The sequence below is a fragment of the Schistocerca cancellata genome, chromosome 8 (assembly GCF_023864275.1).
Source record: "Schistocerca cancellata isolate TAMUIC-IGC-003103 chromosome 8, iqSchCanc2.1, whole genome shotgun sequence".
Classification (NCBI taxonomy): Eukaryota; Metazoa; Arthropoda; class Insecta; order Orthoptera; family Acrididae; genus Schistocerca; species Schistocerca cancellata.
This window is the reverse complement of record NC_064633.1, coordinates 360,472,124-360,499,872: the sequence shown is the minus strand read 5'-3', so window position 1 is coordinate 360,499,872 and position 27,749 is coordinate 360,472,124. Positions and strand designations below refer to the sequence as shown.

Sequence of the window (27,749 nt, the reverse complement as noted above, 5' to 3'; positions counted from 1 at the left end):
GTTCCTTCATGTATATCACATACTGCTCAATAAGTAATAACGGAAAATTTTCAAAATTTTAAGCTGTATGTGAGAAACATCACTTCGCTTCTGTGGCATTGCTATGACATTGTTTCCACAGTGTTTCTAGAAATGAGAACATAAAAAGAGACTAATCTGCTTTTTATTTCCGATTTTACAGACTAACACTTTCCAGATGGTCCTTGCTACAGATGAAGTTTTCACATATGCAATATTCAATTATCTGAACATCCAGTGGACATCTCATACAGAAGCAGGAGGTGATACAACAGGCGGAGAAGGTGGTGTTCCTGCTTATGTAAGTTAAAATCCAGCTGAAGAGTGTTCATTGTATATTGATTTATAATGAACTGTGGATATGTTAAGAAGTTTTCTAGAATTGTATTACCATTTACTGTTTCACTGTTATTATTGATTAATGAAGGGATTTGTGTGGGAGTTTGCTCTAATTCTATTCTAGATATGTATTTTCCGTTATGAGAGTATGAATAACTTCCATTTCTGTTGTTTAGAGTGTGATTCAGTGGGTGGATTGATTGAATGTGGACATAAGTGTGTTTTAAACTATGATTTTCTTTTATCAGTATATGAATTTCGAAACTTAAAGCATATTAGCCACACATTATTTGGATAATGGTGCTGATAATTGTACAGTTTACTGTCTACATCATACAGTCATCACTAGCAAGAAACTGAATATGTCTGAGCCCAAATGGGGGTAAACCAAATGACAGATTTTGATTCATACTGAAAATTGATCCTAAGAGAATAATTACATATCATCCATGGTGAATTATGAGATTCATTAGGGGATCTGAGTCAACAGTGTTACATCTATAAATATACCAGTAACAGTGTACAGAGTCTGCTATGAAATTAGAGGATAAAATATGTACTTCTCATGTGTTCAGTGTGTATCAAGCTATTGAAATAATGATAAAAATGTACATTCTCAGATCCTTGAAAAGGTGTGTATTGTCATTAAATGCTATTTTCATACATTCAGAGCATCCCCATTCAAGATATTCAAAACTATCCCAAAGACAACTGTAAAATTATCACCTTCTGGTATGGATATACAACATTAACTGCAGTGAACAACAAGATTTATTAAGTGTATGGAATAGTAGAAATACCTGATAGAAATTGACAAAACTGATTGCTGTCTTATACTCATCTTATCACATTTTCTGAGTGCAGATGTAGATGTTTTTCTCAGAGTTGATTATTAGCTATCTGAATCTTCTGTGGATCATAAGTGTATCATCTGACTATGATAAGAAATTAATCAGTTTTACCATTATAGTACATTTTCTCAGCTGAAAATATGGCAACATGCTCATCATTTACAGTTTTTCTTCCTTTTATGTACATGGATACATAGTTTTATACATAACTATGTTCCATGTCTCTCGCTCTCCATAAAACATATATACATACAGTATTCTAATAAAAAATCAGGAATTCTGCAATTGAGTAGAAGGAATTATCAAGCGGATAAGATTTCAGTTTGTGTTAAAAGCTAACTTTATTATCAACTTAATTACTTACATCACTCAGTAGGTAGTCAGCAATCTTTATGACTGAATATCTCACTCTTTTTTATCAATACAATTTAATTGGATAGATATAAAATCCACTCACCAAGCAGGAGCAAGAGAACACACATATAAAACAAAAAGATTTTACATATGCAAGCTTTCAGAACCACTCTTTTCTGTGTCACATTAAGACTGAGTGATGGATATGGTAATTCATTTCTCCTTCTAGTACGGTATTATATTAGAGAGTATCAGTGTCATTTTCAGATTGTCATTGATCATTGACAATAGATTTCATAATGGATTAAATGTGCTGTGAGGCTATTGTCAGTATGCAGAGATGTTTAAAGAGCTGTGTACAAGAGATTCTAAAATGAGCACCACGTATTACACTTATTGCACAATTCCACAAAGCAAAAACTTTCCCTCCATAAAAAAGTTAAACCAGAATATGGTTGCATAAATACAAAGAGAACTCTCTACATTGGTATTACAAAAGTGTGCATGGACTTGGCACAGTCTCTCTCTCTCTCTCTCTCTCTCTCTCTCTCTCTCTCTCTCTCTCCCTCCCTCCCTCCCTCCCTCCCTCCCTCTCCCCCCTCCCTCTGTGTATGTGGGGGGGGGAGGAGAAATATTTCAGGACACACAGAACAAATGTTTATAGTCCTTAATGGTAACTGTTAATATTTTCATATTTTGAACATAATTGTCATCATCCTGGGTTTCAGGTTGGTTTCAATGCTGGCAATGGCACACAAAGTTATGAGTATCTCCCATATTCACAAATGTCTACAGTTAGAGATCTTCCAGGAAGAGGCTGGGGAAACGGATTTCCAGGGAGGCACATATTTCGCATTGATGAGAAGATAATGCCTGGCACCTGCAACAAGGACATAGGTACTTTCCTTTTCAGACTTTTTTAGTTCTTAGACAAGAGCCTCATTAATTATTGCTTTATTTGTATTTTAACTGACTACATAACTTTATTTTTTGCTGTTGTTTTTCTGTCTTCCTGTTATTACTGCTTGTATAAATGTGTGCAAAATTTGAAACTTAGCAGGACATGTTCTTCTTGGCTTACAGCTGGCGCCAATCTACCATTGATCTTTGCTCCTGAGAGTGGTAATATGCTGGGTGGCACAATAGTAAATATCACTGGGCCATGTTTCAAACCAACAGACAAGGTGACCTGCAGGTACAAACACAGTGATACTTTTGTCTCATAAGTCTTGTATGGAATAAACTGACATATGTTTGGTGACTAGTTTATTCTCAAGACTGTGCTTCTGAGGCAACATTGAAAGTTCGTTATTAAGATCAGGCACTTTCAGTGCAGCCTCAGTAGTTCAGACTTCAGAATGAACCAGTTGGTTCAAAAGCAGTAGCCAAGCGTATGTGCTACCTCTGTGACAGATTTGTTAATAAATGCTTCAAGAAATAGCGAAAGTCTTTAATACTTCACTCTTAAGGTTCTAAGACAGCAAAGCTTTCACATTAAAAACTCATTACTGGTGACATGTTTCCACTACTCCACCTTTTTGTTCACTTAAATCGTCAATATGAATTGTTTTCGTCATGTTTCTGCTAATTCATCTTTGTTTAGACTGTTACTACAGTGGCCAATTCCAACTAGTTCTCTGCTGATCATTTTTTCAAATTTCTGAAAGGTGACAAATTTGTATGTGGTTGGACTAATAGAGGCACTTAAATGTATAACAGAGAGAGCACTGTAGACAGTCATATGTTTTTGCTTGTGGTTAAGAATCATTAAGAAGCTGAAATATCTGAGCTTGCAATTATCCTCTGTCACCTACTAACAAATTTTAAAGATTAAGCGCAAGTGGTAAGTCTTGTAATACACTGTAGCATTTTATGTATTTGCAGTGCTGAAACTTTCAGGTATGACATCAGTTGCTGCTGCTGAAAATTTGCAATACTTTGATGAAGTGCATTTTTCATCACAGTGATGGCACGGGGTGCTACTGGATACACAACAGAAACATCTCTGTTTGCATAGCCAGTTGTCTGGACACCAACTGTTACAGTTCTGATGTATTATAAATGTCAATGACTGTGCCCTGTCTTCGAGCTCTCCGTGACATTAATTTTCAATAAGATAACCTGAGACCTCGAGTTGCCTGTCCTGAGATGGCCTACATAGGGTGTTCTGACTCTTGCCTTGACCAGCATGTTTTCCAGGTCTCTCATCATTAAAAAATCTGGTCACGAGTTGCATCATCACTTGCCAGCCACTATGACTGATGAATTCTGGGATAGCGTTCAAGCAACATGGAGTGATGTACTTGTATCTGCCATCATGCTCGAACCATCCTGACACCCAGCTAGATTAAAACTGGGAGCCTCTCTGTGTACTAAATTTCACTCTCTCTGTGCTCCCAAATCACCTACAAAGTTAATCACATATTCTGACTACTATAAGACATAATGCATAATACTGTATGCATAATAAGTAAAATTTTCTTACATTCTCTCTAAATTTTAATGGCAAGCAGCATAAATTAACCATATACCCACCAGCTCATATATTAGAGTCAACAACTAGGACAACAAGATTATTTTTTTTCAGATTTTCTTCATCGAGATAATTTTTATAATATGAATACGACATTCTGCGTGAAAACCTATTGTACCACGATGTTTTTATTATGATGCATTTTTGTATTGACATGAAAAAGGGACTTCCCATGGAAAGTATTTGTCAATGAAGCATTATTCACTAAAACCAGCTTATGGTGTTAACATGAAGTTCTAAGAATTTTTAGACGTATTTTTTTTAGAAAAGTGCTTTTTCTTTCAGGTTTGATTACAGAGAAGTCAGAGGCACTGTTGTTGACACAAATAGAGCAGTGTGTGTCCAACCATTTGTAATGGGAGAAGGTTATATACCTTTTGAAATAACAGTAAATGAAGGGAGATATGACTGGAAAGGAAAATTCTTTCTCGGTAAGTTCAAATTAAAATCATTGTTAAATACCCTAAAAACAGCATTCTCTCTTTCTCCCTCCCCTCTCACTCTCCCTCTCCCCCTTTCTCTCTCTCTCTCTCTCTCTCTCTCTCTCTCTCTCTCTCTCTCTCTCTCTCGTAGAAAACTGTAAATGCAATAATAGCATGGTTACGTTAAATACCCTACTCTCTAAAAAATAAAAAAAATAAAAAAGGTTGAAAATGAATTAATGTCGTATGAAGGAGAACTTTAGAGAAGTTTGGAAAATAGGAGAGAAGTACTGAGAAAGTGAAGCTGTAAGGACAGGTTGTCAGTCACACATGGATAGCTCAGTCAGTAAAGGCGTTCATGTGAAAGGCAAGATTCCACATTCAAGCTCCATTCTGGCACTAAGCTTCAATACACCAGGAATTTGAAAACTGGACACATTCCACAGCAGAGTAAGAAATTAATTGTAGTATTCAAGTGAATATTAATGCAGTGTACCAGTAATAGATGAATAGGGACTATTTGATGTAAGCCAACTAACAGCAGTTTTTTCAATGAAGAGGCTCCCTTGCCAATTTTGCTAAGTTATGTTTAGCTGGAATACATGCAAATAATATTAAGCACTACAATGATAGCTCTTTGTTAATACACCATGCAGATTACATTTCTAATCATCGCCAAGCTTTTGTTAATGCACACCTTCACATCGTGAAGTGGCCAAAGCGTTGTGATTGGAGAGGTGATCTCATGATACTTGTGCAGATCATGACATGAGTTCTGTCGCCCAAATCCTTGTGAACAAAGACGGGATGTTCACCATAGCGTGAATCAGGCAGTTGTCAGATCTTGGATCTGTGGTCTTGGAGCTGTTTCATGTGAATGCTCAATGTTTTCTTCATTTGTGGCGGTAAACGATCGTCCGGCTCCTTCATCATGCGTAACACCTGTGCGATCATTTCGGAATTTTTCAATCCATTTGTAGACACTCCGTTGCGGCAAAACACTGTTCCCGTACTGTACCGAAAATCTTCGATGAATTTCGGCCCCTGATACGTCTTCTGACCACAAAAAAAACGGATCACTAAACGTTGCTCTTCTATGCTGCAAATAGACAGTGGAGCAACCATGATTAACAGCACAGCAGCGATAACATAACTAATACAGCAGCTTGAAAATTGCAAGGATATAACAATAAATAAACAAAGCATGCGACAGTACTACCAGAATAAACAAAAATATAACTAAATTGCGGATAACAATTGACTTACCACCGTATCATCACAATAATAGGTACTGAAACTAAACACTGTTCGAAGTTAAATTTACAGAAATTACGATTAAAATTTAACTCATTAAACTAACTGCATACATCGAAAAATTTTGTCTTTTTAACAGTTTCTTCTGCTACAAGGGTTAGTCCGAATTATTTGTTTAAATCATGAAATTAACAAACATAAGTAGGCAAACAATACTTCTGACAAAACTGTTAGTTACTTTGGAATTAATTAAAGTCTGACTTTGCTAACTTGTTTTCGAATAGAGCCAAATAGCTACTTTAAGAATACTATTAGTTCTTCTTCCAAATGTTTATAATTAGTATAGAACTTATATTTGTTTATATTTAACAACAGAATTTAAGTTACGAAAAAATTACTGATTTCATCCTAAAATGAAAGATACTAACTATGAATAGCCAAAAGAAATTGGAAAATCAATCACATACATAAATCTAAGCACAAAATTAGATCTGGTGTTATATTCTTTAAAACTGAGGGCCAATCTTTCTCTTTTATGAAAATGCAGATTATATTCACGTATGTTAATGTTAAATTGTTAAAAGTGAAAAAAACGAATTTAACGAGGCAGATGGCAAAACAGGAGGGGAATTAAAATTATCTCCGCTTGCTTCGTCACAGCCTGTATGATATGTACAACTGTTCTGACACAGCAGGATTGTCAGCAGCAGTGGTGATTGTGGAGCTTGTGGTAACGTCATATTACTGCAGTGGACTTACAAATTGTCGTAGTGCAGTTTGCTTACTGCTAAATGACGATATTCTGTGGCTGGCATCTCTTTTCGTTCAGCCAGCGATCTGATGCACCTAATCCATATCGCAATTGTCTTTTGGGTAGGAGCAAGGTTTTGTGAAATTCGATCCTTGTTGTCCAAACGCCTGTGATACTAGCAAACATTAGTTAAGTTGCGCCAGGGTTCGGGCAATCTTGGCACTTCAGCACTGTAGTGTGTCGGGATTGTAGCTATCTGGCCAGTGTCTCAACTTTGGAGCGTAAACTATTCGGAAATGTTAGATGAGTGTTGAGGAGCGACGGCGCTGCAGTCCAGTGTCGACTCTCTGGGCGAGTTCAGTGTCTGCCGACTGGAGTCAGCTGGTATCCGACTGCCTATGTTATGGAAACTGTTGCTGGTGAATCCAATGTTGCGATACTCTTTATCAGTTACTTTCAGCAACTTTTTTATTGATTGATCATCATACATTACCATTGCTATTTGCACTTGTGACGGTAGCTGCTGTTGCCAAATATGTAACATTAAACTGTCAGAGACCGTAAATGTGTTTGTCATACAGGGTGACAATTATTGAAATAAAATCGTCATAACTTCTGACCGGTTTGGACGGTTGGCTGCAGGGCGTGATGGGAATCAGTATGCATATGCGTTTTTGGTTTAGCGATGAAGCCCAATTTCATTTGGATAGGTTCGTCAATAAGCAAAATAGGTGCATTTGGGGGCCTGAGAATCCTCATTTCACGATCGAGAAGTCTCTTCACCCTCAACAGATGACTGTGTGGTGATCATTAAAGGTCTTAATTTTGTTGCGTGCTAACGAGAATTTGCATGCATTTAAACACTCATTCAAGAACTATTAAATTCTCGCTCCGCGTCCGATACGGCTGCTGGTACTGGTAAGACCTGCAATATCACGTGGTGTGACGTATGTGCCATGGCCTGTCTTTGCCGTGGGCCTCGATTCTGCGCAGTTGTGCGCCTTTCTGCCCTGCTCTGGGCAGTGCTTTAGTGTACGTTGGGCGCCGTGCAGCGCGGCGCGTCCGGTGTTGACACTTCTTATAGCCTGTCTGGGCGGCGTTTCTCGTTTTCCATTTTTCTCGCTACGTACGCATGACCGCTAGAACATTGTTGCACAACTACGGCACAGCTCCATTATGGCCGGCCGGAGTGGGCGTGCGGTTCTAGGCGCTACAGTCTGGAGCCGAGCGACCGTTACGGTCGCAGGTTCGAATCCTGCCTCGGGCATGGATGTGTGTGATGTCCTTAGGTTAGTTAGGTTTAAGTAGTTCTAAGTTCTAGGCGACTGATGACCTCAGAAGTTAAGTCGCATAGTGCTGAGAGCCATTTGAACCATTAGCTCCATTATGCGCAGTTCTGCTTTGGTCTGTACCGTTCTACTTTGCCCCGCACCGCGCCTTTGTGCACGGCGTGGCGCGGCACGTCCGATTTGGACGCGGCTTAAATGCAGTAAATAAAGAAGAGGAATATCTTTTGCAAAAATTTCTTTGTATTGATTGCTTCACTTTCCAGAAACTGAATGGACCAAACGAAGCATTAAGTGTCCTAATTCTTGTATCTAGCGAGGAAAAGTGTCTTGTGTGGCCCTCACAACCCGCCGCACTACAATACGGTACCGGTACGTTAGCAGCTGCTAAAACACTACGTCCACTCTCACGAAGTTCCGAACTTCCTTCATTAACAGGGAAAATATCCCGTCACCTTCGTCCCTTCTTCGCAGCCAGGGTCGAACCCAAAGTCTGCCACGCGGGGTAGCCGTGCGGTCTTGGGACGCCTTGCCACGGTTCGTGCAGCTCGCCCCGTCGGAGGTTCGAGTCCTCCCTCGGGCACGGGTGGCTGTGTATGTTGTCCTTAGTGTAAGTTAGTTTAAGTTAGATTAAGTAGTGTGTAAGCCTAGGAACCGATAACTTCAGCAGTTTGGTACCATAGGAACTTACCACAAATTTCCAAATTTTTTCCCAACAAATGGCTCTGAGCACTATGGGAGTTAAATTCTGAGGTCATCAGTCGCCTAGAACTTAGAACTAATTAAACCTAACTAACCTAAGGACATCACACACGTCCATGCCCGAGGCAAGATTCGAACCTGCGACCATAGCGATCGCTCGGCTCCAGACTGTAGCGCCTAGAACCGCACGGCCACTCCGGCCGGCTTTTCCCAACAACGTCTGGCTTTTCGTCGGCGTCATTCTGCCCTGACCTTGTGCAAATAAGTTTAAATATAGAACAAACGGCTGAGTCTTTAATTAAGAACAGCAATAACATAATTCTGTGATAGCTACGTAAGAGTCCGGGCTATCTGTCCCGGGCGACGATTTCAGGGGCTGCCAAATTCATATTATTGAAGAAAAAAATACTTTGTTTCACAAAGCGCCTAGCATTCAGTGCACGTAGGTCTATTGATTATTCATATGATTTTGAAACGCATCCCCGTTGGTTTTCGAACGTATTTGAACAGATTCTAAGTTGATTTCTGAACGAATCATAAGTTGATTTTTGAATGAGCGCATAGTGTACGTGATGTCTCTGCCAGGGGAACCCCCGTCGCATCTGGAAATAAAACAACTTTCCCGCAGACAAAAGGGGATGGAGCGATAAGAGGTGAGCTGAATAAACCCCATTGGGTAAGTGCCAGTCGCTGCTGGTTTATGTGGTTGACTGGGTGTGCAAATGATCAGCGTTGTTATAATTATTAGCTAAATCCGTAGACTACGACTACCAGAGTGGAAATAAACGTCTAACAAGAATAACAGGTAAGAAAGATTACATATTAATCTTCTCGGTGTATCCAAAAAAATGAAATTTTGACAGAAAATTTTTGCCAGATCGCTACGCTACTAAGGCCCAGCCAGTTCTACAGTCCCCGGTTAGCAGCCACTTAAGCTTTATTCTCGGAATAGCGCGGAAAATGTGTTGTACGAACACGTAATAACAATGATGATGATTAGTGTTTCAGGGCGCACAACAACGAGGTTATCAGCGCCCGGCGTAATAACGCCTACGCGGAGAAAAACGCGGGGTAACAAAACTGGTGATTCTGGCAGGGTTACTGAAGTTAACCAGAGAATAAGTTTTGACAATGGCAGGAATAGTTAGACAAGTAGTGATGACCAGGTTGTTTGTTAGAATGAGGAAGGAGAAGAAATGGGGACATCACGCAAATTATATGGGAGAGTATGACGATTCCAAATTTATGTGCACTACAAAATAAACATGTCTTTGAACCATCGACTTTTTTAATGTCCTATCTCATATGCGCGGTGGGGAAGGAAGGGCGAAGAGGGGCCCCACTATCAAGTTTTTGCTCCAGTTCGGAAATATCGTAGAAAAAAATGGCTCTGAGCACTATAGGACTTAACTTCTGAGGTCATCAGTTCCCTAGAACTTAGAACTCCCCTAGGCGCCCGGCGTGGGCCCCATATGTATCTTCCACAGCACTCAGCACAGTGGCTCATGGGAGAGACCGCAAAGGCATTTCCCATGTATAGTCGCTCCCATCAGACATCGCGCCGAGTGTCAACTTGATTTATCCGTATATTTGAATTAATTTGTTTTGAAGAAAGAGTGGCATCTATTCAATATCTAGAAAACTAAATATGTGCTGTTTCAACTACCGTATCATAGATGGCATTAGTAGTCAGGTTAAACATATAAAAAAAAACCTCCTAATTTCCATAGTACCGGAATTTTCTTCCCCAAACATTTCCCCAAGATTTCCGTTTCCCCTAAAGTCTCCGCCCCTTCCACAAAAATTTCCCCATAATTCTCAAAAAAATTAAAAACGATCTGGAGGAGCTGCCACACATCGTATGCAGTTCATCAAATTTCCTGGGATTTTCATGCGATCAGAGACCAATCGCTGCAACTTGCCCAAACACGTGCGACCTGTGAAGCAATCGCATGCCCATGCAACGGATTGTCGCTTGTGCGTCGGGTCTTTTAAAGTGATGATAAGAGCTACAGCATGATATTCTGGTTCCCAAGAGATACAGACACACAGAGATCAATTCCGTGGAAGGCTAGATACTTTTCAAGCCCTTGCGAAGCTTTTTGAAGATTGGGACGTAGCAGTAGCAATTGTTATCTTAAAATGTTTGCAGAGAAATAAGCGGAAGTGTCCACGAGCTCGAACAAAATTGCATTGAAGTGTGATTCAAAGAATTTTTCCCAATTCACCACGTTATTTAAGTCAACTGACTAAATCTGAGTCTGGAAAAGATCCAAATGAAAGAATACAGAACCAAGAAGATCAAGTAACAGAAACAAAGTTGCTTGCAGAAATTGAGGTTAAAATCTTTACAGACTTGTGTGAAAATGTAAGTAGGACTATAGGAAGTAAAAAAAGTGGCATCATAATATAATAAACGATTCGTTGTGTTTCTACAAGTTTTCACTGAAAGAAATTCTAAAAAATTGAAACTATTGTAAAATTGTAAATTAACTGCTTCCTTACAGATTTCAGCTGAAAATAAGACAAATAAACTCATATCAAAGTAATTTCATAATTTGTTCTCATATTTTTATTTTAGTTCTTGTATGTTGGTTTTACTGATTAAGAAACTGTGGCGATAAAACAGAATCAAGTGTAGTGTATACCAATTTCTAACATCTCTATGCAAAACCTTACCGGCACGCAGAACAATAGCTCATCAGAAGAGCGTTTTTGTCGAAGCAGATAATTAACTTACTGTGTTTTATGTATGTTTCTGACTCGAGAAAAATAATAACAATTATCTTATTACGTCTTTCTGTTTATACTGATGGAAGTGATAACAAAGCGACTGTAGAATAATATTTAACCACTTGGTGCATGTTACATTCGATACATGACAGCAGGCTGCAATCATCCTTTACATTTGTTGGGGTTGAAAAAATGTTTTTAATGTGTTATGTATGTGCATACCGTACATGTTACCCTACACCTGACAGTTGCACGATTTTTTTAATTTTCGTTTATCATAGTTTTCGTCATTTGTTAAAATTTCATAACTGGTTATTTAAATGGGAGTAGTAATATTATTTCTCTCGTGCACATATGTGTTAATCGTAACATTGTGCTTATTTACCTGCGTATTACTCGTCCTGTTATATACTTCACTTCTGCACAATGTTCCGTATGCGTGTTTCATAACTTTTAGACACTTGTTAAAATTTCATTGTCGCTAAGTAAATGGGAAGATATCAGGGATTAGTTTTTGTGTGCACGTGTTAAACGTATAAATGCATGTACTGCAGAACGAATCAACTTTGTTTTTAGCGTGCAGCGGGACGCCCATTCTAAAATTTCAGCCGTCAATTTAACAGGTGCACGATGTTGTCATATTGAAAGGCTCCGGCTTGACTAACCTGTAGAGTAGGTTATGGCAATACGATTCATTCGCACGAAAAAAACCAAACCGCATTGACTGTCAAGTTCGATACTTTATACAGATTCTTTCGGAAACTCGACGGACAAACATGCACGTGTTTTACTTTCGCCCGCATCTCGTGGTCGTGCGGTAGCGTTCTCGCTTCCCACGCCCGGGTTCCCGGGTTCGATTCCCGGCGGGGTCAGGGATTTTCTCTGCCTCGTGATGGCTGGGTGTTGTGTGCTGTCCTTAGGTTAGTTAGGTTTAAGTAGTTCTAAGTTCTAGGGGACTTATGACCACAGCAGTTGAGTCCCATAATGCTCAGAGCCATTTGAACCATTCTTTTTTTACTTTCGGCGTATTGTATCAGGATATGCCATATTGGCTTCCCGCGCAGACTGTTGACGAAACGGCGTGACGCTACCAGGAATTCGGGAAGCGAGAAGTGAGGACACTACAAGTGCACAAGTGCATTGTTAATGCAAGCAACCAAATCACTGCGTCGAATTGTAATACTATGAGCAAAACTAGAAATCACTGTGCTATCGCTGAACGCAAAAAAAAAAAATTCCTCTCCGTCCGAACAGACCATGAAGGCCCAACGGTACCGACCGGCCGCCGTGTCATCCTCAATCCACAGGCGTCACTGGCTGCGGATCTGCACACTGGTCTCCCGGCAGTGTGTCAGTTTATGAGACGGCAGCCGCTGCTTCTCAATCAAGTAGCTCCTCAGTTTGCCTCACAAGGACTGAGTGCATCCCCGTTTGCCAACAGCGCTCGGCAGACCGAATGGTCACCCATCCAACAGCTAGCCCAGCCCGACAGCGCTTATCTACGGTGATCTGACGGGAACCGATATTACCACTGCAGCAAAGCCGTTGGCGCTCAATACAAAAATGCTTCATATAAATCAAAGGACGTCTCTTACCATCGATTTCCAAAAGATAAGAGAACCGCAGCGCCAATGGAAGTCACGCTGTAAAACAACTGATCCTGTTAATGTGAATAATGCATGGATTTGTTGAGATAATTTCTTTCCCAAAGACTATGATCGGGACTTAAAAAAGGAGCTTTTGGGGTTTTCTTTGAAAAGATAATTAAAGGGTGACTTTTTGCCATAAGAAAAATCCAAATTGGCATGGAGATGCATCGTAGTTTGTCGCAGGCAACATAAGTATGCTGGGTGGTTATAATTAACTCTCCCTATTCAACATGTTATAACGCGGAAACTAGTTACCGTACGAGGGCCAAACTTGGTAGCATTAATGTCCAGCATGATTTCCATGCGTAGCAGCCCCACCGTCCAGTTCCAACTATGACCACCAAGAGCAGTAATCAATCATCGTGATTCATAGCATCACACGCCTGACCAGTCGCAGTTCGCTTGTTGGCGTATCAGCATAAGCTTGGACAAAAGGAGCAGGGCATTATTGGTGAAGCTCCTTCATCAAAGCAACAGTAATGCTGCAGGTGCACTCCAAGAATATCGCCGGCCGAAAGGATTATGGAAGTGCCCTCTTTCTCCACCCGTTGTGAAGAGCATGATGAAAACATTCAAATCAACTGGAGAACCGGCTGTCGCTCCGGGAAGAGGCCGACGAGCGGTTGCACCACAGGTGTTTGATGAAATCGCTGTTGTTATGGCAGACAACGCTGCGCACAATTTCCGATCGTTAGGCATTGAGTGTACTGCGTTACGACAGTGAACATCCCGTGGTCTGCTGTACGGCAGGTGCTTTGAACCATCCTCAAATGGTATCTGTACAAGATCCATATCGTACAGCAGCTTGCACACAACGACGTGTTGACTCCGCTCCCTACTTTCTCGGAAGGATTGAAGTTGACGGGAGATGGCCCTGGACCATCCTGTGGACAGACGTAGCTCATTTTTCTCTGGCGGGTGAGGTGAACACACAGAATTGCCGAGTATGTGTATCTTCACCTCCATTGACCGTGCATGAAGTTCCTCTGCATGCTGAACGTGTCGCTGTATGGCATGGCTTCACAGCTATGTTCATCACTGGACCATTCTTTCTTGAACAGGTTGGCGCACAAGGACCAAAGACGTAGCAGTGTGACTGGCCAGCGTTAATGCGATATGCTTCGCCAGCATGTCATACTCGCCCTACAGGAGAGAGACACGTTGAGCTCAACAGTTTTCATGCAAGATAGGGCCCCACCGCGTAGCGCTCGTGAAGTTCACTTGCTTTTCCAAAACAGATTTGGAAACGATCGAATTATCTGCCGATTGTTTCCAAATGCTTGGTCGGCACAATCACTTCATCTCACTCCTTGTGATTACTGGTTGTGGAACTACCTGAAGGTCAGGATTTACCAGGGGATCATTCACACTTGTGCTGATCCGAATTGCAGCATGTCAAGAGGGGTAGTCAGCATACCTGCGGACATGCTTGGTTCTGCTGTGCAGAATACTATCCTGCGCATTCAGACTCTTCTGGACACTGATGGGCGCCATATTGAGTCCCTTTTGTAGCAGTAATGGTGCCGTTATGTAATGGTTTGATGTACCGCAGCAGCACATTAAAAGTGTTTCCATTGTATTGATTCTGCATAATATCTCATCTCCATGTCCTTGACATTAATGCTACAAGTTTGGTCCTCGTACAGTAATTAATTTCCATGTTATTGCGTGTTAAATAGGGAAAGTTTAATTAAAACCACCCGGTAATTGCCAGATATTCATCCTCTTTAGAAACACGTTTGTATGTACTACTGGTTTTGTAATTATTCGCGCACTGTTTCTCATAGAGATCGCTGTCTGTTTTAGAAACTTTATTTCTGAAGAAAATTAAGTTAGACCAGTTGACCAGCACAGGGGCAGTTCTGGACCTACATTTTACTGCTTAACATGAAATAGATTAAAAAGTAAGATACAACTGCTAAGAAGAGAAAACTACGCTTTGAAAGAAGCAACAGGGTCCTGGGTCCAGGGTCCATGTTGTGGAAGTAAATAAATGTGCTTCTTCAACATCCACACGACTACTCTGCATTTCGCAGTTACGTTCCCGGCAGAGGGTTCATCGAACCACCTTCAAGCTGCTTATCTACCATTACACTCTCAGACACAGCGCGGGAATGACGAACATTTTATCTTTCCGTGTGGGCTCTGTTTTATTTTATTACGATCATTTCTCTCTATGTAGGTGGGCGCCAAAAAAATATTTTCGCATTCGGAGGGGAAGAATGATGATTGAAACTTCATGCAGATCCCATCACAACTAAAAACGCCTTTGTGTAATGGTTGCCCCTATTTCGCGATAACACAAACCAAACGAGCTGTCCTTCTTTGGACGTTTTCGATGTCCTCCGTCCATCCCATCTAATGCGGCACACAGCAGTACTCCAGAAGAGGTTGGACAAGCGTGGTGTACGCAGTCTCTTTAATAGACCTGTTGCATTTTCTAAGTGTTCTGTCAATAATCGTTGTCTACGGTTTGTTTTCCCACAAAATTATTATGTCATCGTTGCAATTGAAGTTGTTCGTAACTATTTAGTTTAGTAAGTATTTAATTGAATTTAAAGCCTTTAGATTTGTATGATCTCTCGTGTAACGGAAATTTAGCGGATTCCTTTTAGTAGTCATGTGGATGTCTTCATATTTCGTTATTTAGAATCAGTTTCTAGTTTTCTTGTACAATAAAACAACAAATTAGACAGTATTTCACATCAGGCCAGATTCGATCTTGCACTGACAGTTCCTTGGGTTCAGTCTCAGAGGAGCTTCTCCTGGATTCAGATTGCATCACCGGTAGTGACTTGATCTCCATAATAATCTCCAGAAGTGGGCTCATTTCTCCTTCAGTTGGCTCGCTCAATAAAATAAATTAATTTGAAGTAGCATGTGCTGTTTTCGTGGGCGACTTGTTGCTAAGTGTGACGGAGTGACGCGAAAGATAATCTCTACAATAATGTCATAACTTCCCGAAATACATCACAAAGTAGTTTCTCTCCACGTAATACCAAGAACTTTCATTAGAATAAGGCATCTGAACATACAACCTAAAACATAAAACACAAAAAAAAAAAAAAAAAAAAAATTGCTGCGAAGAAAGATCTCTAGTTGGTTGCTTCGTGATCTTTATGAGTTACGGTGAATATTTATGAACGTAGAAAGGTGTCCTAGCTCCTAATATTAAGTCTTTTAAGGTGGCTATTATTATAACATACAAGTGTTTATTTAATAATTATAGATTTAAGCTATGCTTAATAATGTGCATCGGCACTTTACAGCATAAGGTTCCTAACGCTGGTGTTAAAACAGACAGTATTCCCACGCCGACAAGCGTGAGCAACGAACAGTATTCCCGCTAACGTCATACGCGGTAGCCAATAGCAGCACAACCCCCAGAAAGGCCTACCTGATGGTTCCTAGTTGGCTTGGTAGTGTATTGTTGTGCGGTAGTTTAACATTTACAGTGCTTGCAGCAGTGATTTTGTTAAATTATATCTTAATATTTCCTTTGTACTCACGGGAAATACAAGTCAACACTAAACAGTAAGAGGCTTTACGAATCGCCGTTCATTGTAAGACATAGTGTGAATGCTGAGTGTACAGTTTGCTGTGCGAAATTTATTCTTGGACACGGAGGACGCATCGAGCAAATAACTTACGTGAAATCTACCGAACATCAAACTGCGCTTCAGTCAACTCTCAAAGAAGAAAAACTGATAATCAGTTAGCAGTGAAAGTAGTGTAAGGCATGAATAATCAACTTTCGGCGCAAAAAGGCACATTTGCATGCCACACTGTGATACACAATCAGAGCTTCAAGTCCGTGGAGTGCACCACTGACATAATTAAAGCACTGTTCAACAAGAAGTTCTCGTGCTCGCAATTAAAACCAGATAATTTATGACGAACTTATTACGTCCTTTGCTATGAACAAATAATGAGAGAAGAACAAATTATGCCAGAGACGATAGATTTTTCCAACCCCGCGGATTTCAAGCTTGGTTCATTTAGTGGTTTGGTTTTGAGGTCCAGATAAAGACAGCATACCGACAATGTTGGAGTTTGTGAACTTTGGTTTTGAAAATACGGAGCATATGCCCTCGATTGTCTGCAGAGGTGATCCAAAAGTTCGATCTTAAGAGAAAGATTATTGCAATTTCTGCTGACGCTACAAAAACCAATTGTGAAGGAAATAAAAAGAAAGACAAAAACAATCTTAAAAGAGTGAAAATAATTTAATAGGTGTAGGATGTTCTGTTTGTAATGGCTACTGTAGTGTCCAAACTGGCGCATACGGTTTAATCTGTTCACTTACAGCCACAGCCACCTATATTAATACAGTATATGTAACAAAATCTCACAATATATCCTTTTAGGGTCAAGAAGAATTTGCAATACCGGTATTTTAATAACCAGCGGCGTAATGGTTATGGCTGTTGTGACGTCACGCCTTGCCTCGCATTGTGAATTACATTTCCTCCTGGTGCTTTTTATTATATTTTCGTCGGTTACAACGGAAACTATATTTTTAATTATTGCTGAGTATTAAAAACAAAATACTGTTGTATTTCTGATTTTGTATGTTCTATTTATCACTTTTTTTGTTATTTGCGATAAATATTTCTTTTTCACACATTACTGTGTAGCGTGGTACCCACTATAGCGTTAGTGGTTCCTTTCACGATACTGTGTTTTCATTCAGATAAACAATTAAAGTTATTCTTGTGATAACCGTTTGATAGTTATCTGATTTACCAGCTATTGAAAGTCATTGTTTGTCAAACAGTAAAATTCTACTAACTGTCCTTTAACAAGTTCCTATTACAATAGACATTTTTCCTGAAATTCGTTTCAAACATTCTGTGCATTGAATAGGGAAAGGTAACCCAAATGTAACTGAAGTTGCAGACAAAATAAATACTGTATGTTGCTCAACAAATCAGAAGCCGGAAAATCCTTCTGCTTTTTGGTTAGGAAGTGATGGTCTAGTGACACATGAGCAATTTAATGATACCATCACAGCTTTCTGTAATATCTACATTGAGTATATTCACGAATGGTATGAACCATTTATGGACCCTCATCAGCCAATAAAATGGATCACCCTAAATAAAACCATCAGCAAGATTAGAGTTCAATAATTGTGTAGTTTTGTAAAATCTAGTGTCATGAACTTTATTGAGGATGAGAAAGAACTGTTTGATGGAAACTGTTTCGTAAGTAGCTAGGTCTACATACAGTAGAAGTAAGGGACTCAAATTTGAAATTAATGTGTCAATGAAAATGGCAGGAAATTTTTATTCATTTTCTCAGGGAGTGAGTATATCTAAAACATTTTAGAAGCTTCGTTGAATTTTCATGAGCTATTCCAGGTCTAATGTGTTTATCGAAAGAATGTTTTCAGTAATTAAAGCTTCGTAAGAGTTAAAAAAACTATAAAAACCACATATGTTAGTTTCTCTTGTACAGGCTTCTACGATTTGAAACTTAGTGCAAACACATATTTGGAGCGAATACACACCACTAAAAATACTACTCATGTACCAGTGAGTCTGTACCATCATCCTCAATGTGAAATATATGAAATCTGTTTTCATATATATATATATACACACACACACACACACATCCAAATTGTATGTGAAACATTGCTTTACCTCTCATCAATAGTATGGTAAATTACGTGAAAATAAATTAAGCCTATATTGTTGGTAGTTCTGTGGTTTGCTGATTTTTGTTTGTTATTTTAAAAATATCATGAATTTGGTTAAAAATAATATGGGGCTCCAGCCATGACAAAACTATTCCGCCAGGTGTGCAAGATAAACGAGACTGGCAAAATATGCTCAGCCTTTAAAAGTATAATGTAATAATTCCAGTTCCAAAGAAGGCAGGTGCCAACAGACAAATTATTTGCAGAACAATGGAAAAACTGACAGGAACCAACATTGGGGAAGATAAGTTTGGTTTCTGGAGAAATTTAACAACACAAGAGGCAATACTGCCCTTACAACTTATTGTAGAAGATAATTTGAAGAAAGGCAGACTACATTTATAACATTTGTAGATTTTGAGAATACTTTTTACTATACTAGCTAGATATGCTCTTTGAAATTCAGAAAGTAATAGGAATAGCATACAGTGATGAAGGATTATCAACTATTTGTTCAGAAACCAGACTGCAGTTATCAGGGGCATAAAAGGGAAGTAGTTGAAAAGGATGAATCTTCAACAATACCAGGCACTTGTGTCAGTGAAATATCAGAAGAATTATTAACCAAACTTTGGCCAAAGATCTGAGACAAAATCCAGTAGGAAATAAGTCAGCAGTAATAGTTACACTCTGTACTCTGTCTCAGTGAGAAGACTAGTCTGAAATATGTGTTGCTCTGATACCATTAACTTCACATTGTTCTCTTCCCTTTCTACTGCACTATATTTCTGGGTGACATTTGTTGACTGATTTTCACATATAACTAAAGTATGCAATACATTTCTTGTTTTCCCAACAACTTGCTGCTAAGTAGTTTTTGATTACTGAGGAAGAAGAAGGCCTACTGGGGATGACTAGCATTTTATGTGACAATGTACTGTTCTTCCTTCTAGAAACTCCTGCAACTGCAGAAGAAAAAATTACATTTGACACAAATGATGTCCATCTAAAGAGCCCAGCAGAGATACTAATTAAGTGGGACAGTGCAAACTTGACAAGTAATTCAGCAGCACAACTGACAATATCTCTTTGGGGCTACCGAGAGTCCCGTAAGATGCCTGAGCTAGTGTATATTGATATACTGGAGGTAAGATCTTTCAATGCTATGTGATTGTATATTAAATCAGATATATGACATAGTCAACTAATAGTAATTTAGCAACTAGTAGTAGTTTCTAATTTGGTCTTACAACAGTTACAGTATTACATATAGCTTATGAACATTCACTACCATGTTTGGTGCAGTACAGTAATTGGAATGGTACTGTATAATTAATGTTGAAAAACACTCAGTCTTTTGTGATGTGGCCTATTCGACTAATGGAACACAGGAAAGTTATAAATTTGTTATCCTGCTCTTCAGTTAAACACCAACTGAATATTTTCTCTTGCAATTTGTGCAGCAAATGTTATGACAGAACAGTAAAAATTGCACTTTCATCACACAGTTATATTATATGTTTCATAGGCCATATTCCTGTAAACTTTATGATGTAACATTCAATATTTGTATGACATAGACTCACTTTAGAACAAGATGTGAAATTTCTTCTTTTCATAATTCACAATCATAGACAAAGACAGATAACATTAAGAGCAGTAGGATTTATTTCCATCTACCATATTCATCTGGCTTTCATATAAGCTGGAAATTTTGCTAGTGTTGTGAGAAATCCATTAATGAGCTGGGGTATGCACACACACAAATTGAAACACTCTCATCTAAATCCTATATAGCCTATTTGTCATAAAAATAGGTGGAATTGCAACATTAACATAGTGCTGCTTGTAAACTCCTCTCATATATAAAAAGTATTAGATTGCTGACTAGCTTTTCTGACAACAATGACAGTACATCTGGTTATGTGTCAGTGCTTTTAGTTATATGATCAAATGAATACATTCAATTGAAGAACTTGAATTCTGTTACTAATCTGGTTGGTCGTCATTTCCTTCTGCTTCCTCCAGCTGTTTTCAAGGGTTGGCCAATGGGTTGTTTAGTTATTAAACTGGTCACAAGATGTTTTCTGTTTGTTCATTTCCAAAAGCCATATTATCTGCTCATTACTGCTGCACATCTGTCACAATTTATAAAAACTCAGTTTGTTGTGCAACAATGCCAAGTGTCAAAGCATAACAAGCATCACTGATGTCTCTCTGGCCGACTGACAAAGCACTTTTCCTTTCCTTGTACACAAAAATAGATGCTTTCTGATGTGCAGGTAATGCCACATTTACAAGTCAATTCAACAATTTTGTTTTAATAACTTTGATTCTTTGAATTATGTAATTGTTTGGTTTTTAGTATTTAGTTTTTATGATAAAGCAGATAACTGAAAACATAAGAAGAACTGACATTAGAAGAACTGACATAAGAAGAATTGACATAAGAAGAATTAAATTATGTCTTTAATTAAGCTAGCCAAATCTGGTCATTACTCATTATTTGAATCTATGTGTAATAGATGTGATTTAGAAGTGTAAATGCAGTTGTGCAAAAAATGCCTTTAGTTTGTGTGCACTAATAACCATTTAAATAAAGTTATAACTCATTCTACTTTTCCTCTGAGCATAAATACGAAAACTGTAGAAAAATTATCTTACAAGGATATGGCATTTTTCTATTATGTGATAAAATTGGTTTAAGTATGCTGTGGATTATATCTCCTTGCACTGCCAAAGTTGTTGGTGTTTTTATACCTGATTTGGTTGAAAATTGGAAATGTAGTCATAATGTGAAGAAAATAGTGGAGTATTGATCTCTTCATTAATGGTAAAAGAAGGTGTTCTGAGTGAGGTTTGTTTCATATGCTGTAGTGAATGGCATATTTACTGCATCATGTTGGGTCAGGAAAATTTGCTGGCCATCTTGGAATTTTTTGATCACCTTATAACAGAACTGCCTCTATTTGAACTATACTGTCACTTGGAATGCATTACTGTTTCCCATTTCAGCCTGTGCTTTGTAATGGTACCCATACCACAATAAGTCCGCCTCCATAGTTCAGAAGTCAGTATGTATGGTTGCTATGCAGAGGACCTGCATTCGATTCCTGGAACTTGATTGGAGGAAATGGGATGCCCTCTGCCTCATGATGGCAGTTGAGGAGCCACTCGACTGAGAAATAGTGGCTTCAGGATCAAGAAAGACAACAATGGCTGAGGAGGCAGTGTGCTGATACTTCTACTAGAAAAAAAAAGAAAGATTGTGAAATATGTGGTGATTTTAACAGTGATATGGGAAGAGAGACACAGAGAAAGCAAAAATTTGAGGAGCTTCTACTACAGTACAACATTAAGGCAACTGTTATGGAACCAACAATAGTGACTTTGGAAACTGAGTCAATTATTATTATTATTATTATTATCACTGATATAGATAGCAATGCATATACAACAAAGGTTCTACAAACAGGAATTTCTGATCATTTTGGACAACTTTGTGAAGCATATGGAAATCTGAACTCACAAAAGGAAGATAAAAGTGTAGAAAGAGATGTTAGACTTATCAGCCAACAAAATATCAACATCTTCAAAGTGATGTTAACAGAAGAACAGTGGATGGACACACTTCAAGCCCAGGGAACAGATGAAAAATATAATGCTTTCCAAGACAGACACTATACCACATTATTTCAGTTTAGCATTTCCAAAAACCAAGAGGGAAAGAAAAAATCTCGAAAATAAGCAGTGGACCATGAAGGAAATAATAGAACAGAGAGCTACCTTAATAGAAATGAAACAGAGAAAATATTGAAACCTACAGGCAGCACCAGAAGAAATACAGGCAGTTGCTAAGACAAGAAAAATCAAAATCAATTAATGAGTTTATTTCAAAATCAACAAATAAAATGAGAGCAGCTTGAAATGTAATTAACTCTGAGATGGGCAAGAAAAAATACTCACAGAAAACAAATGAAATAGAAACTATGACAGTAAATAACAAAATCATCACAGATAAAACAAAAATTGCCAACATCCTGAATAATAACTACACAGATGCAACAGAAAAACTAAAGCATGGATAAATAGCCAAGGAACTCACCAAACTATTGTGACAGATAAACCAAGCCACTCAATGTTCCTGAAACCAGTGTCTGAAAAGGAACTGACAAATGTTATTAAAAAGCTAAAAGCAAAAAAGTCTGCTGGACATGGTGAAGTGTCAAACTTCCTAATCAACCAGGTGGCAGCAGAAATAATTATGCCACAACTGGATATTGCCAACTGCTTTTTCCAAGAAGGAGTATTTCTAGATAAACTCAAATTAGTTAAAGTAGTCCCTGTATACAAAAAGGGAGAGCACGATGACCCTAACAACTACAGGCCAGTATCTTTAGTATCAGGCTTCTCCAAAGTATTAGAAATTCTCATGTTAAACAGAATAACTGCTTATTTGGAAAAACATAATGTAATAACTCCAGCACAGCATGGATATCAGAAAGGGAAATCAACAGAAACAGCAACTCAGTCATTAACAGATTCACCCATACAGGCCTTGGACGACAAGTTGGCAGTGTCTGGAGTTTTTCTTGATCTATCCAAGGCATTTGACACAGTTGATCATACAGACGTAGTAAAGAAACTTGAGAGTAATGGTATTCGTGGACATGCATATCTAAGTAACAGGAGGCAATATGTAGCCATAAATAACTTATACAGATCAGAAGTTAGAAGCATTAAGTATGTTGTACCTCAAGGATCTGTAATGGGACATGTTCTCTTCAATTTATTTGTGAATAATAAACAAACATGTGAAAATGAAATCAAAATACATTATGCAGATGATATGACTGAGCTAAATGTTTCCAACAATTTGGAGGCACTTGAACAAAATACATTCATATTAGTCAGTAGTACAGCATAATGGTTCTCTGACAATGAGTTAATTATTAATCTGAAAAAAAAAACCCTATGTACATGGTCCTAAAAAATAAACAAAAAGACGAACATATGGATGTTTTCTTATATGAAAATGGACTGGAAGAAATCGCTTCAGTTAAGTTTTTGGGCATTACAATAGACAGTGAGCTAAACTGGAAACAGCAGATAAACACTATTTCCAGTAAGCTAAGCTCAGTGATATTTATAATGAAACAACTGGCTCGGTATACTCACTGAGACCTGTTGTGCATTGCCTATGATGGACTTTTTGAACCATACATGCGGTATGGAATCATGTATGGGGAACTCAACTATCACAGGAATGAAGAGAATATTCACATTACAGAAGCACACCCTTGAATAATATTGAAAAAGAAACAAAAAGAATCATGTAAAAGTTGTTTTAAAAAACTAAACATTCTGATGTTTGCATAATTGTATATATTCAAGACCACTGTGAGTGCATTATGTGATCACACAAAACTGGAGACTAATTTTAACATCGTGTGACTAGGGCATCCGGTCGGGTAGACCGTTCGCCGAGTGCAAGTCTTTCGATTTGACACCACTTGCGCGTCGATGGGGATGAAATGATGATGATTAGGACAACACAACACTCAGTCCCTGAGTGGAGAAAATCTCTGACCCAGCCGGAAATCGAACCCGGGCCCTTAGGATTGACATTCTGTCTCGCTGACCACTCAGCTACCAGGGACGGACACTGGAGCGTAATGAGACTGTTCATACACACAACACAAGGAACAGGAAACAACTGGGGTGCATTTCACATACACTTAAGATTTTTGAAATGAGTAATAGTAGTTTAAAGATTCATAACTCAAACAGTTCAGGCATAACCATTTGCTAAACATACATCTCTAACTGTATGACAGCTGTGCATAAACAGGATACCAGTAGCAAGCATTGCAAGTCTGACATCAATGTAGTGTTGCATGTTATTGTAATTGTTCATAACTAAACACCAAAATTGAAAGTTGAACTATTGTGAGACAGTTATTGGACAACGACAATACATAATTCATGGAATACATTTTGAAAACCAGTGCTAGAATACTGAGTAAATAAATTAGAATATCTGGAACAGGGCCTAAAGTGGTTTTGATTCCTTGACCCAGCACTAGGAAATATGAATTTGCTCATTGAAAACTTAGTTATTAGTGCAGCCTGTAATTTATTATCTAATGAATTAAATAAATTTCTGTTATGTGTGTAGATAGCCTTCTATGAATGTGGGTGTGTTTTCTACTTCAGAAGAAGTTATTTGTCTGAAAAATTAAATATTTTAGCGGTCTTTTTCATTTTATCTACCTGCAACTAAAAGCCTCCTCTGTGTAGTGAGTAGCATTATCTTTTTATATAAATTAGTATAATTATAATATAATAATATGTAGTATAGTATATAATATAATAATAATAATAGAAGTAAATTAAAGTGTAACAGGAAGAGATGCAAAATGGTTCAAATTCTGTATATCTGACAGGAATCAGAGGGTGTTAGTAGGAGATCTAGTGGTGAATGGTAGACATCTTTTGAATTATCCATACATATTGTGACTGCCAGCTACCCAACTGCTACACCAGTCTAACCAACCACAGTGGAGTTTGGCACAACCTATGGCCACTTGCTGGCCACCAAATTCCAGTGCCAATCCATTGCAATCTATCTTTTCTGTGTGACCTTTTGCTGTGTTTCCCGTTGCACCCTCTAAACATTATTTCTGTACCAAAAAATCTGGTCTTTTCAACTTAATGTCTGATATGCCCTGCATCACAGGTCTTTTAAGTGACCATAGATTGCCCCTGCCACTATTTGTGTACTGTTTTCCTTGAAATTCAACACACAATTATGCTGTAGAACACTACCGAGATCAGGCCATCCATTGTGATTCCAGACCAGCACAAGCTAATGCTGCCAGGAGTCCAGAACAAGCTACTGCCAACTTCCTAAACAGGATGTGATGCAGAATATGTCAATTATTAAGCTGCAAAATACTAATGCGAATTCTTTACAGATGAATGGAAAAACTAGTAGAAGCCGACCTCGAGGAAGATCAGTTTGGATTCCATAGAAATATTGGAACACGTGATGCAATACTGACCCTACGACTTATCTTAGAAGCTAGATTAAGGAAAGGCAAACCTACGTTTCTAGCATTTGTAGACTTAGAGAAAGCATTTGACAATGTTGACTGGAATACTCTCTTTCAAATTCTGAAGGTGGCAGGGGTAAAATACAGGGAGCGAAAGGCTATTTACAATTTGCACAGAAACCAGATGGCAGTTATAAGAGTCAAGGGACATGAAAGGGAAGCAGTGGTTGGGAAAGGAGTGAGACAGGGTTGTAGCCTTTCCCCGATGTTAGTCAATCTTTATATTGAGCAAGCAGTAAAGGAAACAAAAGCAAAATTCGGAGTAGGTATTAAAATCCATGGAGAAGTAATAAAAACTTTGAGGTTTGCCGATGACATTGTAATTCTGTCAGAGACAGCAAAGGACTTGGAAGAGCAGTTGAATGGAATGGATAGTGTCTTGAAAGGAGGATATAAGATGAACATCAACAAAAGCAAAACAAGGGTAATGGAATGTAGTCGAATTAAGTCGGGTGATGCTGAGGGAATTAGATTAGGAAATGAGACACTTAAAGTAGTAAAGGAGTTTTGCTATTTGAGGAGCAAAATAACTGATGATGGTCGAAGTAGAGAGGATATAAAATGTAGACTGGCAATGGCAAGGAAAGCATTTCTGAAGAAGAGAAATTTGTTTACATCGAATATAGATTTAAGTGTCAGGAAGTCATTTCTGAAAGTATTTGTATGGAGCGTAGCCATGTATGGAAGTGAAACACTGACGATAAATAGTTTGGACAAGAAGAGAATAGAAGCTTTTGAAATGTGGTGCTACAGAAGAATGCTGATGATTAGATGGATAGATCACATAACTAATGAGGAGGTATTGAATAGGATTGGGGAGAAGAGAAGTTTGTGGCACAACTTGACTAGAAGAAGGGATCGGTTGGTAGGACATGTTCTGAGGCATCAAGGGATGACCAATTTAGTACTGGAGGGCAGCGTGGAGAGTAAAAATCGTAGAGGGAGACCAAGAGATGAATACACTAAGCAGATTCATAAGGATGTAGGTTGCAGTAGGTACTGGGAGATGAAGAAGCTTGCACGGGATAGAGTAGCATGGAGAGCTGCATCAAACCAGTCTCAGGACTGAAGACCACAACAACAACAAGCTGATAAGACAGATTTTTTGGTACGGAGTTGATGCTTAAGGCAAACAATCCTGTTGGGGAACTTCTGCAACTGAGCATTGTTATAGACATGAAAATCACAGCTTCAGTTGTAAGGTTTTTGTTTTTTAATATTATGACCAGTTGCAGGCTTACAAATTCCCATCATCAGGTCCAGACAAGTGAAGTGTGATAAAAATAATTTTTATGTACACATGTATGCATAAAACAATGAAAACTAATGCAGACATCATATACACAATTCTAACAGCGCTTGAGCTAATACTTAGGAAAAAAAAAATAAATAAATAAAACAGAGAAACTGGTCAGGTGAAGAAGCATGGTATAAGATAAGAATTAGAACACCTAGGTCATGTGCTGTGACCCCAAGTGTCATGAGACTGGGTAGAGCAAAGGCGACCACTGCAAGCGAGTGTCGAGCACAGAATGTCGCACACAAATGAGGGAGCTAAACTGGTAAACTTTGGTGTTACGATACTATGGTCATCTGTTAGGATGACTGGAAATGAATGACATGAGGCTGGTGAGCCCAGCTTTTCACATTTAAACTGAGATTTTTAAATGCAGGATCAGAGGCAAAATATTATAAAGTGATGTAAATGTCATGAAAGGAGCAGAGAAAAGCATAATAAGACAAATTTAATGGCTTACTGAAGACATTAAAATGAGAAAACAAAATGAGTAAGTAATAAATTCACTAAATAAAAAAAGCTGGTAGCTTAAAGAGACCTGTGCAGAATAAAAACTAAATGAACAATAAGTTCTTTTCTGCAGGTGATAGGCAGCTACAGTTTAGTGGCTATACATTTAGCAAAGTTCCAGTAGTATGCCATAATCAGTTTTCTTGATGAGTAGTTTCACATTAGTTTTTGCTGCTTTAGATACAGGGTCTCAATTATTGAACTATACAAAATAAAATTGCCATAACTTCTGAACAGTTTGTGTTAGGACACCAAACTGCACTGTTCGCCACAGGGCATGATAGGAATTAG

General features: G+C 38.5%; 1 protein-coding gene across 1 annotated transcript in view; it reads left to right on the top strand.

Annotated features, from left to right (window-relative positions):
- The window catches only part of LOC126095180 (protein mesh), a 267,125-nt gene that overhangs the window by 84,214 nt on the left and 155,162 nt on the right, over window positions 1-27,749 (top strand). The window contains exons 4-8 of the mRNA XM_049909911.1: window positions 182-319; window positions 2,291-2,459; window positions 2,646-2,757; window positions 4,381-4,526; window positions 19,490-19,683. Coding sequence (XP_049765868.1) covers window positions 182-319; window positions 2,291-2,459; window positions 2,646-2,757; window positions 4,381-4,526; window positions 19,490-19,683 — 759 coding nt within the window. The remainder of the gene's footprint in view (window positions 1-181; window positions 320-2,290; window positions 2,460-2,645; window positions 2,758-4,380; window positions 4,527-19,489; window positions 19,684-27,749) is intronic.